Source organism: Pelophylax lessonae (assembly GCF_965119305.1).
Source record: "Pelophylax lessonae genome assembly, chromosome: 3".
NCBI lineage: Eukaryota > Metazoa > Chordata > Amphibia > Anura > Ranidae > Pelophylax > Pelophylax lessonae.
In genome coordinates, this window is record NC_138770.1 from 389,562,860 (window position 1) to 389,582,126 (window position 19,267).

General features: G+C 42.7%; 2 protein-coding genes across 5 annotated transcripts in view; both read right to left on the reverse strand.

The window, feature by feature from the left end:
- Positions 1–19,267, reverse strand: part of POPDC1 (popeye domain cAMP effector 1) — a 333,254-nt gene that overhangs the window by 245,578 nt on the left and 68,409 nt on the right. The window lies entirely within an intron of this gene.
- POPDC3 (popeye domain cAMP effector 3) overlaps positions 1–19,267 on the reverse strand; it is a 115,829-nt gene that overhangs the window by 28,127 nt on the left and 68,435 nt on the right. For both annotated transcript variants that reach the window (XM_082249692.1, XM_082249693.1), the window contains exon 2: positions 5,231–6,020. In XM_082249692.1, coding sequence (XP_082105818.1) covers positions 5,231–5,721 — 491 coding nt within the window. In that variant the 5' untranslated portion in view covers positions 5,722–6,020. The remainder of the gene's footprint in view (positions 1–5,230; positions 6,021–19,267) is intronic.

Genomic DNA, 19,267 nt, shown 5'->3' on the forward strand with positions numbered 1-19,267 from the left:
AAGGGATATAAAAAAGTCTAGTTATATGTATAAAGAATATAATGTACAAGGCACAAAAATACATATTTAAAAAAAAATAATAATATTTCAAAATCAGTTAGATTTAACCTCTTTTTTTGGATTTTTTTTTTCATCTATTGGCATCTACAGTAAGGAGAATATTCAAACATTTTTCTTGATTTTTATACCAATCATCTAATCAGTTAGGCATGTTTATATACCACTCCTATATATCAAAATCTGTAAATAGGAATGTGGTAACAAAAAACATTCATACATAATCCAGCAAAGTCTATCAGAAAAAAAGAAAAAGTATTCTTGTCCAAAATGTACATTCATACTTGTGGAACAATAATCCATATTTCAGTGTAGATAGCAAAATCCTCACACCCAAAAGTATACACTCAACTCTCTAGCCGCTTACCAGTTACTCTGACCCCAAGATGGGGGTCTGGCTGCACTTTCTCCATTATCCCCATGGGATAGATGGATATCAGGAGCCAAGATTCCAGGATGGGTTACCATACAACCAGGATGTTCAACAGTGAGCTCAGCAAAAGGGAGAGACAAAGGAAGAACAAATAATGTGGTAATTAAAAACACAGGCTTTTTTAATGAAGGTTAAAACTACTTAAAAGTAGGCAGGAGTAAAATTGCATATAAAACAATCAATCACATGCAGACACTCCAGCAGGTGTAATAAAGTCACCCCTGTAGCTCCTCCCAACTAGTTTAGTTCAAAAGAACATTATCAATGGATAAAGGAGTATTTGCTGAGCCCATTGTTGAACATCCTGGTTGTATGGTAGCTCATCCTGGAATCTTGGCTTCTGATTTTCACATTCTTAATTACAGTTTTTGATATAAATGAATGTTTTACTTATGTAGTTTTGCACTTTATATTAATAACGCAACAAGTTTTTAGTAATAATAATAATAATATGAATAATGTTTATGTGGACATTTTGTGAGTGCAGCTCTCACTGAGAAATTATTATTTTTTTACTATTTGGTGACACTTATAAATACACAGTATACAGTATCTCACAAAAGTGAGTACACCCTTCACATTTTTGTAAATATTTTATTATATCTTTTCATGTGACAACACTGAAGAAATGACACTTTGCTACAATGTAAAGTAGTGAGTGTACAGCTTGTATAACAGTGTCAATTTTCTGTCCCCTGAAAATAACTCAACACACAGCCATTAATGTCTAAACTGCTGGCAACAAAAGTGAATACACCCCTAAGTGAAATTTCCCAAATTGGGCCCAAAGTGTCAATATTTTGTGTGGCCATAATTATTTTCCAGCACTGCCTTAACCCTCTTGGGCATGAAGTTCACCAGAGCTTCACAGGTTGTCACTGGAGTCCTCTTCCACTCCTCCATGACGACATCACAGAGCTGGTGGATGTTAGAGACCTTGCACTCCTCTACCTTCCATTTGAGGATGCCCCACAAATGCTCATTAGGGTTTAGGTCTGGAGACATGCTTGGCCAGTCCATCACCTTTACCCTCAGCTTCTTTAGCAAGGCAGTGGTCATCTTGGAGGTGTGTTTGGGGTCGTTATCATGTTGGAATACTGCCCTGTGGCCCAGTCTCCAAAGGGAGGAGATCATGCTCTGCTTCAGTATGTCACACTACATGTTGGCATTTAACATGTTCCCTCAATGAACTGTAGCTCCCCAGTGTCGGCAGCACTCATGCAGCCCCAGACCATGATACTCCCACCACCATGCTTGACTGTAGGCAAGACACACTTGTCTTCGTACTCCTCACCTAGTTGCCGCCACACACACTTGACACCATCTGAACCAAATAAGTTTATCTTGATCTCATCAGACCACAGAACATGGTTCCAATAATCCATGTCCTTAGTCTGCTTGTCTTCAACAATCTGTTTGTGGGCTTTCTTGTGCATCATCTTTAGAAGAGGCTTCCTTCTGGGATGAGAGCTATGCCGACCAATTTGATGCAGTGTGCGGTGAATGGTCTGAGCACTGACAGGCTGACCCCCCCACTCTTTCAACCTTTGCAGCAATGCTGACTGCACTCATACGTCTATTTTCCAAAAGACAACCTGTGGATATGACGCTGAGCATGTGCACTTAACTTCTTTGGTCGACCATGGCAAGGCCTGTTCTGAGGGAAACCTGTCCTGGTAAACCGCTGAATGATCTTGGCCACCGTGCTGCAGCTCAGTTTCAGGGTCTTGGAAATCTTCCTATAGCCTAGGCCATCATTATGTAGAGCAATAATTGTTTTTTTCAGATCCTCAGAGAGTTCTTTGCCATGAGGTGCCATGTTGAACTTCCAGTGACCAGTATGAGAGAGTGGGAGCGATAACACCAAATTTAACACACCTGCTCCCCATTCACACCTGAGACCTTGTAACACTAATGAGTCACATGACATCGGGGAGGGAAAATGGATATTTTCACTTAGGGGTGTACTCACTTTTGTTGCCAGCAGTTTAGACATTAATGACTGTGTGTTGAGGGGGTAGCAAATTTACACTGTTATACAAGCTGTACATTCACTATTTTACATTATAGCAAAGGGTCATTTCTTCAGTGTTGTCACATGAAAAGATATAAAAAATATTTACAAAAATGTGAGGGGTGTACTCACTTTTGTGAGGTACTGTATATTCTTCTGAAATATCAAAACCAAACAATATACAAAAATGCTAAAGCGCACAAATAAATAGTACATATAAGATGAGATTCAAATGTAACCAGCCAAAGCAGGGTATCATAAATATCAGAAAAGCTTATGCTTATACAATGTCCTCCTATGGCTTCTGCCAAGGTTTGGAACAGTGGTGGCCAGTGTATTGAGGGGGCATCCATGGGTCCGGCCCCTAATCTGCATGCAGAGGCGCCGGACGCATGTAGCTAAATGTTTTTTTTTTTTTTTTAAATCGCCTGATTAGAGCCAGAGGCTCTAATAGGGTGATGCAAAGGGTTGAGCCGGGGCGCAGAGCAGTGCACCCGAGCCCACCCATTGTGTGACAAAAGCGAATGAAAATTCGCTATTGTCACACCGATCCTCCTCCTGGCCAATCAGGAAGCGCGTCTGATACGCGCTTCCTGATTGGCCGCAAGGCAAACCCCACGCCATTGGCCGAGGAGGAGGCGGGAGCAGGAGGACTGGAGGAGACACGCCGCCGGGACTGAGGAGAAGCCGCCCGCCGCTGCTGCTGCTCCAGGTAAGTAAGGGGGCACGCACGCTGATCCCTGCATTGGGGGAATGTATGCTGGTCACTGCATTGAAGGGGACACGCTTGCTGATCTCTGCATTGGGGGAATGTATGCTGGTCACTGCATTGAAGGGGGCACGCGCGCTGATTTCTGCATTGGGGGAATGTATGCTGGTCACTGCATTGAAGGGGGCATGTATGCTGGTCTCTGATTTGGGGGAATGTATACTGGTCACTGCATTGAAGGGGGCACGCACGCTGATCTCTGCATTGGGGGAATGTATGCTGGTCACTGCATTGAAGGGGGCATGTATGCTGGTCTCTGATTTGGGGGAATGTATGCTGGTCACTGCATTGAAGGGGGCACGCACGCTGATCTCTGCATTGGGGGAATGTATGCTGGTCACTGCATTGAAGGGGGCATGTATGCTGGTCTCTGCATTGGGGGAATGTATGCTGGTCACTGCATTGAAGGGGGCACGTACGCTGATCTCTGCATTGAAGGGGGCATGTACGCTGATCACTGTATTGAAGGGGGCACGCTGGTCACTGTGCATTGAAAGGTGGCACGCTGGTCTCTGTGCATTGAAAGGGGGAACGCTGGTCTCTCTGCATTGAAAAGGGGGCACGCTGGTCTCTCTGCATTGAAAGGGGGCATGCTGGTCACTCTGTATTGAAAGGGGGTGCGCTGGTCACTCTGCATTGAAAGGGGGCACACTATACCTTAATTACTGAAGGCCCCTTTCACACTTTTGCGACCTCAAAGTCACACAATTTTTTACAGCGTCTTTTGCCGCAAAGCAATGCCTATTAAATTTTTCTGTTTGCGCCCCCCCAAAAAAAAATTTTGAGCACCAGCCGCCACTGGTTTGGAAAATACCCATACCATTCTTTGGGATCACTGCTTACTACAATCAGAGGTAGGTGGATTTCATACGTAAGTGGTGAGAGGAGAATTTGAGAATTAGTGAGGAATATTTCTACATTATCTGCACCTCCAAAGCCCCCTCCCCATTCCAAAAAAACAGAGCAGTATTCCCTTTTATAAAAAGTTAGTTTGAAACAGGGCCATGTGTTCTTCAAGGTTTATGTCTGGGCAAAAAAACAAAACCAGTATTCAGTACATTTTGTCTCTTTAAAAATGCTTCAAGTACAGTTATTCAGGGCGTCCCTAAATGCCTGAAGTGAGATGACAACACTACCCCTGCTGGACTGCAATCCCAAGCATTGTTGTCGGCCCTGTCTATGTTTTCTTCTACTGGACTACAGAACAAACCCCCCTCCTCATCTCGATAATCCCTTCCTATTTATTTTATCAGCACTCCCCTGTACTAAGTATTACTGAAAATGTAAATGATGAAAGGAGAATGGTGATGTCATCATGTAGTTATGCTGTCCAGCGGGAAATACAACGGGCAAGGCTGACAATGCTACTATGTATTTAGGTAGCACTTTCAATTTGCTACAGAAAGCTAGAAGTTTGCTGGATTTGTGGCAGGACCAATAGGTATTCTCAAACAGACAAAATATAGGTAAAATGTGCATTCATTGCATACAGAGATATGCTGCACATGTTTTTTATTTATTTTTTTTTATTTTACCCATACATGTAGATTAAAAATGTAAAAGCCTTTGATAATCCTGATGGGGGAGGATGGGGGAACTCACTAATCGTCAGGAATGTTCTAATAAATATGGTATGGGGGGGGGAGGGGGGATCTCCCCTCTGGGTTTGGCATCTGCTTTCGTCCTGCTGGAGGTTCTTGAAGTTTGCATGTTTGACAGGCCAAATGTTTTGTCTCTTCTTTTTTATTATATCGGAATTATTTATTTATTTTTCCTCTTTTTTTGTTTTCGCTACTGCGGTTCTATACTGTTGTGTACAACTTTATTGTAAAATTCAAATAAAAAGTATTTTACAAAACAAAAAGCTTTTTATAAGCTAAGCTGCCACTGGCTTGATCGGGAGTATTTACATACATCTACATATGTATATATAGATATATTAAACTATGACACCAACCTTCCAGACACAAGCATTGAAAGTTTATCAATGGGAGTTTTGCCTTGAACTGCATAACAATGCTCCCTTTCCAGCGTGACCACCTCTGCATTACAGTATGAAATAATCTTCCGGAATACAGTTAGTGAGATCCCCAGGGGTTGAAAGATTGCATTGTACACTTCTTGGAATTCTTTGTCAAAGGTGACGCTTCTCAGCTGGTAGGCAAGATGAATGATCTGCACAATACAGATCACAAGAAGGATGAAGTTCCAGGAGAAAACATCCGCAGCACAGACATCCAGCCAGGCCCATATACAGGTGCAGAGAAAACTCAAGGCAAAGAAGGAGTACACATATAGAAGTCCAAAGAAACCACTTCCGCCCATACAACCCAACACAAACAGAACACTGGCCAGGTGGTAAATGGATCCCTCGGCCTCTTGCTTCCACTCCGGACACACAGGATGTCCGTTCACAAGGCTTTCCCAAAAACTCACATTTTCACCCATGGCTGGCTTGATCAAGATGGCTTCTACATCAGGATAGCATTGTTTCTTTCCTTCAGGTCAACCACGTATGCTGTGCTCCTCCCATTTTTTCTAAATTGTGAAATGCTGCCATTTTATATTCAATCTATTGTTAAGTTGGTAGCTTGACATGTTTTTTCTGTTCATTTTTCCAAAAAGTTGTGTGAGCATTAGTGAAGTAACAGAATTGGCCATCTTGCTGTTGTCTGTGGTACCATCCCCACCTCGGACAGTACTTGTACTGATACAAATTCACAATATGCCAGTATGAAGAGCACTGCCTTAGGAAAAAAAAAAAAAGAAACAGGAAAACATTAGAAGATGCTTAGGAATTTGGCTAAAAACGCAAACACTTATTTCGGCAATATACACAAGCAAATCTTTTTCTTTAAGCTATTATTTTTTAAAACTGAATATGCAAGGAGTACTTGTGAGTATTGTATCATGCTGCCAAATAACCTTTGTTTTAAGACCGATATCTATCCATCTTTAGGCAGCCTTAGGTACTTGTTACTTGAGTCATTTTTTACAGATACAGATTTTCTCTCTAACACATTTTTTTTTTTTTTTTGCAGTGATTCCAGTGATTTGTGGCTTTGTCACTGAGCTATTAACTTTTTTGCAGTACTTATAGCTAGCTACAAAATAGAAACATAGAAACAAAGAATGTGTCGGCAGATAAGAACCATTTGGCCCATCTAGTCTGCCCAATATATCTGAATCCTATGAATAGTCCCTGGCCCTATCTTATATGAAGGATAGCCTTATGCCTATCCCATGCATGCTTAAACTCCTTCACTGTATTTGCAGCTACCACTTCTGCAGGAAGGTTATTCCATGCATCCACTACTCTCTCAGTAAAGTAATACTTCCTCATATTACTTTTAAACCTTTGCCCCTCTAATTTAAAACTGTGTCCTCTTGTGGTAGTTTTTCTTCTTTTAAATATGCTCTCCTCCTTTACCGAGTTGATTCCCTTTATGTATTTAAAAGTTTCTATCATATCCCCTCTGTCTCTTCTTTCTCTGGTTCAGTAGCTAATATTATCTAATGCAGCTGGTGGTGATCAAGGCACACCAGCAACTTGTAGTTGCATATAGCAGGATTGTAAGAAGCTACAGCAGCAACTCTGTAGCCAGCTACAAAACTCCAAAGGAAATAGGGTGCAGCTGCAACAGGACATGCATGGATGATACATTTTTCCTGAAAGAGGGTGTATCAGCACAGGAGATATATATTTCTTTGGTTGCATCTCTGTATCCCTTTGGATGGGATGCTCATAGATGAGCGCCTATGGCAGGTTGACCCCAATACAGGTGGTCCCTAGATTGCAATATATTTTTTTGACCTCATACACACCCGTCTAGCAGCCCCCCCCCCCCCCCCCCCCGCCTTGTTGAACACAGAAAATTCAGGGTGGCAGTTGTAAAAATATGTTATTCAGGAAATTATCTGGTTGATATCCATGATGATAATGGCTCCCCCGGTGGGTCTGTGAAATTTGCCCCATGCACGTGTTCTCAAATGACAAATTTAAACAAAGACTGATCTACAGCCTGGTCTTGATAAAGCCAAGGTCTGCGAAACGTGTCAACCCATTGCCTGTATCAACTTTCTGTCACTGGAACGGGGTCACCTCATGGTAATCAAGTGGGGGATATAGGATCATCCCTGTCTCCCTACCAGGAGCAAGTGTCCTTTGTTCCAGTCTTTTTCACATGTCCTGTTTCGCTGCTTTTATATTCTGTATATTGTGATGTTCTTGTCATATGTTTATTGTGGAAATATTTTCTATATGTCGATACAGCATATGTGTTTTGTCTTTTTCTTAAAAATAAGTATTGATTAATAAAATTTACACATTTTTTTTACTATTTGGTCTCTTGGTGGTGCCAGTAAAGTCCGCCTTACGAAAGGCAGAGCTGGGGTTCTGCCAGTTTTTTGCATACAATTAACTGGATGTGGCATTTTATAGAGAACTACTTTATATCCAAAGGAAATAAGCAGAAAGATTTGTAGCTGCTACAAATATTTGCTGCTAAGTTGCTGGTGCGACAAAACCGACACGACTTGTGCATTACCATGCACCATGACTTCGGAGCGACTTGCATGGACTTCACATAATGGAAGCCTATGCAAATCGCTCCGAGGTCGCCCCGAAGTAGTACAGGACCCTTTTTCTAAGTCGGAGCGACTTGTGTCGCTCCTATTAGAACGGGTCCTGTAGCGGTCAATGGACCGCGAGGGAGCGCGACTTGTCAGGCTGACAAGTCGCCTGACAAGTCGCGGCAGTGTGGACCGGCTCTTAACTTGAAAAAAAAATCCATAATGTTTAATAAATGCATTTAAAACAATAAAAATAAATAAATAAATAAAGCTAAACCTGAAAGAAACATGTGGAAATACTCATGTGCACAAACATACATTTTAAACGTATTCCTAATCCTAATGTGCCATTACATGTATTCTACAGCAACATGCCTTCATGTCTGTTGGTTTGGTATTGCTCCTATCCGGCTAGCATTAAACCTTTGAAAAAAATGTCTGCAGTTATATAATGCTGCCGAAATAAGAAAAGTCAGGTAACCATTCTTTAGGTGTGGACACTACAACAACAGTTTTTTTTACACAGAAAGTAGATAATCCTCAGACAACTGGGTTACCTGCAGCTGCCTTCAGTAGGTGGCCAACAAAAAGATTGAAGGGCAGCCTGCAGTATAACCTCAATGGACTTCAAGAAAAAAAAAAAATGTATGGTAAGTACAAAAATCTTTTTTTTTTTTTTTTTATCGTTCATTGAGGCACAGAGGAAAATATACATCTTAGATAACTGGGTTGTCCATAGACACTCCATCTGAGGGGTGAGCAACTGTCATTTATTGGTCAGAATATTCCAAGGAATGAACAGCTGAACAAGACAAGATGAAAAAGGGGGAGAACATTGCTACTAATAAGGAAAGGCACCTAAAGTGAAGAGGGTGTCAGCATATAATACAGAATTATATAAATATTGCCTTAAGATTTTGGAAGCTGTGTGTTTCATAGAACCGAACCAAGAGAGAAATATATTTAACAAAATCCAGATTCTCCAGCTCAAGATATAACTTGCTATACTTAAAGATTACAGAGAATCTGATGGTGTAACAGGAACTACCAGGATCCAAGGCACTGGCAAATTTTCAGGGGGATCAAAGAACACTTGCATAGACTTATTAGTCAGTGCTGTAGCAGAATCCCAAAATCTTCTGGGAACTGAATGCAATCAGTTCAATATTCAGGAAACTGACGTTTGACAACCTTATTAGTCAGTAAGGCCCTCTTAAAGGAGACAGGACAAAGGGAGCTGTAGTTTAAGCCTGATGATTCAAACTGAAAGGAAGAAACTTCCCAGCGATCAAACAGAATGAGGAAACAATAACCCAAAGGTAAAAATGGGGGTATACCGCTAATAGAAAGCTTATGGCTACAATATATACAATTTACTTTGGAGAACGACTTGCATAGTTACATAGTTGGTAAGGCCAAATAAAGACAATAGTTCATCCAGTTCAAACTGCGTGGGTGTGTGTTTGTGTAGATAATCATTTCCCATATCCCTTTATATTGTGTCCGCTAAGATGAACGTTCAAGAGTCTTTTAAAACTATTACTACTTCCTGCTGACACCACCAAATGTGGAAGAGAGTACAAAACAACCCTACGCAGCTTCTCCTCCTTCTTCTCTTCCAGTCTCATCGTGTGGCCCTGTGTCCTCTTATACTCCCTGGGACTGAATAGTTTCCTACCTACACTGGGATCACCACTGAGGTATTTGTATATTGCTAACATATCTCCTCTCAAGTCTCTCTTCTCCAGGGAGAATAAATTTAGTGCTTGTAATAGTTTATTGTGATTGAGGTTATTGTGATTGAGGTTCTCCAGCCCCTATATTCATTTTGTTGCCTTTCTCTAGACTCTCTTCAGGTCCAGCACATCCTTCCTGAGGATTGGTGACCATAACTGGATGAATAACTCCAGATGTGGCTGAACCAGAGTTTTATAAAGTGGCAGAATTACCATTTTTATCTCTTGAGAAAATCCTCTTTTTAACCGGTTGCCGACCGCCGCACGACTATATACTGCGGCGGTCAGCCCCGGCCAGGCAGAGTGACGTATCGGTACGTCACTCGCCTGTCACTGACTTGCGAGCCTATAGCGAGCGGGCGCGCGCCCGCCGAGGCGCGCGCCCGCCGCGGCTCGTTCACAGGCAAGTCAGTGCGTGTGACCGGCGGACTCGATGTCCGCCGGCCACACTACGATCGCTCCTGTGAAGGGAGAAAGACAGAGCAGCTTGTGTAAACAAGCTGCCTGTCAGTTCTCCCTGTGTAAAAGTAAAGATCTGACCGTTCTACTATGTAGAACGGTTGATCTTTGCTTTTACACCAATAGCAATGTCCCTACACAGTAGAAAGCACGCCCCTAGGACACACTTAACCCCTCCCTTCCCAATAAAGTTAACCCCTTCCCTGCCAGTGTCATTTTTGCAGTAACAGTGCATATGTATAGCACTGATTACTGCAGTAATGTCACTGGTAACCCCAAAAGTGTCAAAAATGTCAGTCAAGGGTCCGATCTGTCCGCCGCAATGTCGCAGTACCGAAAAAAAAATCGCAGATCGCCGCCATTACGCGTTAAAAAAAAAAACACCAAAAATGACAAAAATCTTTCTCTTTGTTAGTAAACGCGATAACTTTTGCGCAAACCAATCAAAATACGCTTTTTGCGATTTTTTTTACCAAACATAGGTAGCATAAAACAAATTGGCCGAAAAATGTTAAAAAATTTTGATTTTTACTTTTTTTTTTGGGGAATTTCATATAAAAAAATGTGAAAAATATTGTTATTTTTGCAAAATTTACGCTCTTTTTTTGTTTATAGCGCGTGATCAAAAAATCGCACAGGTGATCAAATACCACCAAAAGAAAGCACTGTTTGTGGGAAAAAAAGGACGTCAAATTCGTTTAGGTACAGCGTCGCACGACCGCGCAATTGTCCGTTAAAGTCACGCAGTAAAAAATCGCAAAAAAACCCCTGGTCCTTTAGCAGCCAAATCCTCCGGGGCTTAAGTGGTTAACCACTTCAATACCGGGCACTTTCACCCCCTTCCTGCTCAGGCCAATTTTCCCCTTTTAGCGCTGTTGCATTTTGAATGACAATTGCGCGGTCATGCAACACTGTACCTACACCAAATTTATGTCATTTTCCCCGCACAAATAGAGCTTTCTTTTGGTGGTATTTGATCACCTCTGGGTTTTTTCCTTTTTGCTAAACAAATAAAAAAAGACCGAAAAGTTTGGAAAAAAAAAAAGTTTTTTTGTTTATGTTATACAATTTTGTAAATAAATATGTTTTTTCCTGCACTGATGAGCACTGATGAGACTGCACTGACAGGCACTGATGAGGAGGCACTGATGGAGTGGCACTGATGGGGTGGCACTGATAGGCGACACTGATATGTGGCACTGATAGGTAGCACAGATATGCAGCATTGGTGGGCACTGATAGGCAGCACTGCTGGGCACTGATAGGTGGCATTGATGGGCACTGATAGGTGGCACTGACGGGCACTGATAGGTGGCACTGATGGGCACTAATGGGCACTGATAGGCGGCACTGGTGGGCACTGATGGGTGGCACTGATCGGCACTGATGGGCACTGATAGGCGGCACTGGTGGGCAATAATGGGCACTGGTGGGCGACACTGAAAGATGGCAATGATGGGTACTGGTGGGCAGCACTGATAGGGAGGGCACTGGCGGGCAGCACTGATGGGGAGGGCAATGGGGGGCTCCCTGAGCCCTGATTGCCATCCCTGGTGGCCATAGTGGGCATCCCTGGGGTCATAGGTGGGCATCCCTGGGGTCATGGGTGGGCATCCCTGGTGGTTCTAGTTGCATCCCCCCCCGAGGGTCTGCACTTAATGCTCTGATGCAATGCAATGCAATGATCTGATTACCAGTGCCGACCCCCCCCCCCTGTCAGGGGAGCCGCCGATCGGCGCTCCTTTACTCGTGCCTGTCAGGCACGAACTAAGGAAAAGCCGATCAACGGCTGTTCCTGTTTACTATGTGACCAGCCGTGATTGGACACGACTGATCACATGGTAAAGAGCCTACGTCAGAGGCTCTTTACCGAGATCGGAGATGCAGGGTGTCAGGCTGACACCTCGCATCACCGATCGCCCGGGGGGCGCGCAGAGCTGTATTATCCTGCCGACGTCATATGACGTCCGGTCAGGATAATACAACCACATTCCCGCCGTCAATCTGCTATAGGGCGGGCGGGAAGTGGTTAATGGATACTAATATTCTGCTGGCTTTACTTGCAGCAGCTTGGCATTGCATGCTATTGCTCAGTCTATCAGCTACTAGGACGCCCAGATCCTTCTCTATCCTGGAATCCCCCAGAGCTTCTCCCCCTAGTGAGTAACTTGCATTTATATTTTTAACCTCCAAGTGCATTACTTTACATTTTACTTTAGTTAAACCTCATTTGCCATCTAGTTGCCCACTCCATTTATTTATTTAAACCCTCTTGTAAAGTTTCTATATCCTGCTGTGATGTTATTGCCCTACTCGTTTTTGTGTCATCGGCAAACACTAAGATTGAGCTATTTATCCCATCCTCTATATCATTTATAAATAAACTAAAGAGAATTTGTCCCAGGACAGAGTCTTGGGGTACCCCACTTACCACTCCAGACCAGTCTGAGTACACTTTTTTTCTACTACTTGATACACTTTTTTATCACCACCCTTTGGAGGCACCCCTGTAGCCAGTTTTCTATGTAAGATTTAATCACCTACAAGATATTATAGCTGTATCAGCTGAAGACTGGGGTACTTCTCTGTTGAAACAGGTGTGCAGAGTGAGAATAAGGAGGTTTAGACATGCCACTGTTATGTACAGTATATGTCCAAAAAAAGATGCCTTATGCATTTTTTAAACATATCCTCCACATCTCAGGCATGTAGCCAAAGTGCCTTACCCATATGAACATCATTACTGTCATGCGAAGCACCAACTTAGATGGTTCTAAAAGGTCATTGCAACTATGGAGGGCTTCAACCAGTTGCTCAACAAGTTGAAAACTTGAGGATCCTGTTCTATGTTAGAGGAGTCATTTTTTAAGTATGTGATCAATTAAGACATAGACACAGCACTATAGAAGCTGATAATGAGGCAATCCGATAGAAAAAAGAGGATCCACAATGCATTTCAAAGAGTGAAAGCAGAGAGAAAATGCTTCCTTCTGAATAAAGGAGTGCAGAGCACGCACAGCACTGTCTCTAGCAAATGGAATTGGCACTAAGGTCCCTCAGTCTAAACATGTTACCTCAGTAAAAAGGTAGTATTTATAGAAAAAAAAGCCAGAATAATAGTTACAATTTTGATGCTGTTCCTTTGCTGCGCCCTGGCTGGCCTTAATCAATAAATGCATTAGGAGAGCCTGGCGGTGCTACAACTCTGAAACTGGCTAGTACTCTGCAAAATAATAAAAGCAGTGAACAGACAAATGTGACATAAGGCAGAGTCGAGTCCATTCTGCAAGAGTTTCAGAGACTGGATCACAACAAGGGTTGAGCCAAGACTCTGAAACTAAAAGGAGCCCAGTGCTGGAAGATTGCTTAATAGGCTCATATTACAATATTAAAGGATTTGTACAGCAGAAGGTTTTTATATCCTAATGCATTCTATGCATTAAAATAAAAAGCCTTCTGTGTGCAGCAGCCGCCTCAGCCCCCAAATACTTACCTGAGATCCCTCTCTGTCCAGCAATGTCCAGGAGTGTCTCAGCCCTCCGAGATTCTTCTTCCTGATTGGCTGAGACACAGTAGTGGCACCATGGACTCCCGCTGCTGTCAATAAAAGTCAGCTAGCCAATAAGAGAAGAGAGGGGGCTCCGTGTCTGAATGAACACAGGGAGCTGTGACTTAGCTTGGGCACTCCATAGCAAGCTGCTTGCTGTGGGGACACTGAAAAGGAGGGAGGGACCAGGATCACAAAAGAGGGATCTGGTGGATCTGGGCTGCTCTGTGCAAATCCACTGCAACAGAGCAGGTAATTATAACATGTATATTATTTTTATAGGAAAAAAAAGGAGACTTTACAATCACTTTCAGAGATTTACTCAGAAGGCAAGTGTTCAGACTGGTCACCAGAAGTTGTGTAACTGCTCTGGTCATAGAAAGCACTCTGTGATAAACTAGCTTGGTACACAAAATGTTAAAAGGACCACAATGCAGAGCTTAGTGTTTAAAAGACATACACCAGGATATTATTGCCACATCCAGAGGCTTACAGACATCAGAGGCTGAGAGACACCAGCCATCAGAGACTGGGTTACACCGAAGACTGTACCACTGCTCTGAAACTGGATAACTGCCTTAAAGATCACATTTCAGTTGATCATGCCCCATCCACAAGCCTACCTACAGAATAAATTTTCAGAGACCATGTCACACCAAAGGCCATGCCACAGCTGTGGACCCAGAAAGCCCTCCCGAGGCTAAACAAAGTCAAAGGTCTAAAAAAGCACCACAGGTGAAGTCTGGTACCCGAAAACTACATTCCAGGCTGGCCTTGCCACCTTCAGAGACCTACTCGCTCATATGTATCTTCAGACTCTGAGCCACACCAGAGGTTGATTAATCTTCGGTTCAGCGGAATCCATGTACAGCCTCCAAAATCTATTGGAAATGCTAATCTGGAAAGCATCTCTGTAGGGACCGCCTCAAGTAACAAGTTTTTTCTTAAGAGAAAAAAAACATCTACAAAGTACTGAGAATGTTCAAAGGTATAGAAAAAAAAAACAGTAAACAATTTAGATAGAGTTTTCCTAAGAGCTGGGGAAAAAGCATTCAACCTCCAACGACACTATAAAAAACTGAAGTATGATGGTTAGGGGGTGGCTATGGGTGGGATTCTACAGGGTCTGGCCTTTTTTTCTGTTTGTCAGTGTCCATCTTCTGAAGGCAGCTGCAAAATCCCAATTGTATAAGATTTACTATCTTCCTGTGTACCTCAATGGACAATAAAGAAATATCTTTTTTATAGCCACAATACTGTTTGCCAAATTCTACTAAAGAAATTTGCATCCGGCTGTGCATAAGTAGGGTAAAGGAATGGAAATGACAGCTACTGTACCACAGGAGAAATTACTTTTGTGAATAAGAAATATGACTATTAACAGCATAATATATTCAAAAGGAACAGGTCCAAAGGTTCTGTATAAATTCTTTCTATTATGTAATGTAAGTACGGTTGTTGTCATTTCAACTGCAAAGCCTGAGTATATGAAAGAGTATTTGTTGTAAGCTAGCACAGTTTATTACATTCAACAAGCAACATTTAGCTCAGGAAGGCACACATTATAAAATGCACTAAGGGGAATTCTTCTTTTTTTTTTTTTACAATGTATTTTTTTTTTTTTTGCTAGTGCATTATTTTTTTTAGCCTCTGCTTTATTAGGCCCCTTTCACACTTGCAGACTGTTCAGTTCTGCCTGTCAGTTTTTCAGGCGGATCTGAACGGATGCCCCATGCATCTCTTGGGGCATCGGATGTCAGCGGAGACATGTCCGCTGACTTCCGATTCGATCCTGTCTGTCAAATCCAGACAGATGGAAACCCTATTTTCCATACGTCTGACGGATCGGATGGGATGAGAACGGACAGGCGGTCCGTTCTCATCCGATTCCTCCATAGAGGAGAGCGGGGATCTGACACCTCCGTCTCTGCACACAGAGCGGATCGATCCCCCACTGAGCAGCACAGCTCCATCGACGGAACGGAGCCGTGTGAAAGGGGCCTTAATCACATAGGCTTATTTAATAAATACAACACAATATTGCCAGTCATTTATAATAAAACGTAAAAAGTAAAGCTGACGTAGAAAGTGCAAAAGTACAATGCAACCAATCATATTAAGTATATTGTATTTAGATGAGGAAGAGATGAATTATTTCGGTTGCCACAGATTACTGTATTTTACCATGCTGAATAAACCTGAAAATGTCTCATTTACAATCTCACATACTGTACTGGAGAAAAAGTTCCTCCTTAAGTCAATTAAAGCGGTTGTTAAGCCACTATGGGATCTTTACATCATCCCCTCTGTTAGATTATAAACTGTATCCTAGTGCCCCTGCATTATTTAAAAAAAAAAAAAGCAGATTTCTACCTGTTTTCACAGCTCCTATCAGCGCTCACATGATTCCTGGCTTTCTTCTCTCCCTCTCCGACATCTCCAGGGGGTGGGGCCAAGAACTTCCTCTAACATCAGCTGGGGAGGCGGGGAGGAAAGGAGGAGAGAGACGGGAGTCATGTGATGGCCGAACGGCGCCGTGAAAACAGGTAGAAATCTGTTTTTTTAATAAAGCACAGGCACCAGGATACAGTTTGTAATCTAACAGAGGGGATGGTGTAAAGATCACATAGTTTTGTAGCAGCTGGGAGGGGAGCAGAGCGGGGTTGGAGAGCTGACAGGTGGGGGGGGGGGGGAGGACAGAGGGAGACACAGGAGAGCTGCAGATAGCTGCGGACGACGGAGACACGAACACTGACCACGGTGTCAGGGCTCAGCAGCCATGATACACTGTGGTCAGTGTACAGAGAGGAGGGTAGAAACTGGCAGGATCAGCCAGGTTTTTTAGGTGCTACAAGGGACCAAATATACAGCACAAGCACTGTGCTCTATATCATGCTTTAAGGGAACAGGATCTGTTTTTTTTAACAAACGCTTTAGGAAAGAGGGGGGAGACAAGAAAACACTTACCGTGGCTTTTATGGTCACATGACAAACCTAGAGATGTGATTCATGCCTTATTGATCCATATATTCAACAAAACTATCCTGTATATTTTTTTTTAAACTTAGTCAACAGAAACAAACCATTTTAGCATCCTGTAAATGCAACTTGCACTTTTCCTGCTGAAACCTCAAATCTCTTTCTCAGGAACAAACCATACTTTCAACTATTGTATTACAGACACCTAATAGAAAGTAAACTGCAGTGACTCATAGCAACCAACCAGAATGCCTAATACCAATAACATCATAATCCATAACCAATTTATATTTAGCTCATTTTAATCCTTTGTACCCCAGACTCAGCAGATAATATTTCCTTTTCTAGAAGATGATGATACAAGCTAATGCTGGCTGGCTCTGTTATGTAAATTTCCTGTGGATTCATAACCCTTGGCGAATTCAAGAAAGTTCAGACAGGAGATAGACTCCACTCTCAAGTAAACAGCAGTCTATTTTAAGAGCATAAAAGTAGTATTAATAAGTAATGATCTCCAGGCCAGGGGTAATGGGTATCCATTGCAACATGCTCTTTTGTTGCTGTATGTGGCTGTCCTCTGACAGAGAGGGCAGACGATTCCGGATAGACAAAATGGGATTACAAATATAATACAGCATCATCCCCAGCAGATAATGACTTGAACATGCACGTGGAGGTGTCACGGAAGCTGCAGTCATCGCAGATGATTTGTCAGAGCTTTCAAGTATATTTTTTTTCACAAGTGATTGGGCTTAACTCTATACAGAAAAATCATGAGGAGCAAAACAGCAGTAAAACAGGTTGACAGGAAGAGTCACAGCAAGAAGCTATGTACTAGCTTTAAATTCCTTACCAATGCTAAAATATTAAATTAAAGGACATTTTTATTTAAAGTGGTGGAAGCATTACACATTCACCAGCCATGTGTTGGCATTCATCTACCATTATTATCAGAACTTTTTCTAATTCTAATTTCCACTGTATTGGACAAGGACTTGAGTGACTTGGCAGGATTGGATGTGGAAGGTCTCCATAGGAATCAATGACTTAACATTTGAAAAAAGCATTTAATTCTAAGTGATCAGAAATAGCATCTTTAGGGACCTTTGTGAGCTGACTTTTGCTTTCTTCAAAGGGTTTTGCATTACTTTACTTGTTTCGGGAATGTAAAACCTGCGTGAAGTGGGTTAGAATCCAAAGGAGGTCAACTGCACATCAAATACACCCATCAGTGAATTCTGAATGATCTCAGAAGCATCTCAAACTGATGTCAAACTAATGCCATTGACATAAGACCAAATCCTGTGGACACAGACCCTAGAATCAGTTTATAACAAAGGGTGCAGCGCCAACTAGAAAAACAAAGTCCTGTTACAAGACAGTATAAAATCCATGAATATGAGAGGACACTGATGCTTGGAAAGATCTCCACACTGACCGCTGTAAAGATGTGCACTCGTCACCACCGTGAGGAAAGGGACAATCCTGCTTACCAAATAAAATTGACCCTCAAGTTATAGAGAGGTCAATAATAGCGTATAGGAAGCCAAGGTTCGATGGATCGGCAGCTGGGCCAGGTACACACTACATCTTCCACTGCAATTCCCAGGGCCAAATAGACTTCACACTTGATCACAGTTGATCACAGAAGCCAACTTTTTTTATATACCAGTAATGGCAGCAATCAGTAACTTATAGCGGGACTGGGATAGTATGGCGGGAATTCTGACACTGGCTTACTGACACTGACATCACCAGTGACACTAATACAGTGAACAGTGCTAAAAAAATGTAGCTGGGTAGGAAGGGGTTAACATCTGGGGCAATCAAAGGGTTAAAGTGATTGTAAAGGAAGAAGGTTTTTTATTTTATTGCATTCTATGCATTAAGATAAAAAAACCTTCTCTGTGCAGCAGCCCCCCTAATACTTACCTGAGCCCCATCTCTATCTAGCGATGTTGCAAGAGGAGTTTATTGGCTGCCCAGGACTCTCCTCCTCATTGGCTGAGACAGCAATGGAGTGCCATTGGCAGTGAGCCAATGAGGAAAGAGAGGAGGGGGGCCTAGCTGGAGCTCCGTGTCTGAATGGTCACACGGAGCTGCAGCTTGGCTCGGGTCCCCCCATAGCAAGCTTCTTGCTGTGGGGGCACTTGTTAGGAGGGAAGAGCCAGAAGAGCCAAAGAGGGACCCGAGAAGAGAATGATCTGGGCTGCTCTGTACAAACCCACTACACAGAGCAGGTAAGTATAGCATGGTAGTTATTTTTTAGGCAAAAAACAAGACTTTAGTTTCACTTTAAATGTGTGCCTAGTGAGTGTAATGTAATTGCACTGTGTACTGTTTTACTAAGGGATGTGCTGGTTTTTGTCTCCCTGCTTTGCTGGGAGACAAAAATTGGCACATCCCGCTGTCAGTAGAGAGATCTGTGTTGTTAACACAGATCCTGTCACTCACTCAGATGATCACACGGGTCCTGGCCATGAATCATTGGCCGGGACCCAGTGATGGGCATGTAAGGGAGCCGGTGAGACCGCAGGCGGGTGGGCGTACAAACGTGTTCCCACTACCCTTTAATGCAGAATCACTAATTGCTCATACCTAGTGCCGACAGTGAATGGGCTGACAAAAGATCAGGAGCCAGGATGCAGTTTCTAGTTGCCATGGTGACCTGGCGCCTGGGATTTGTCGAGCCCTGAATTAA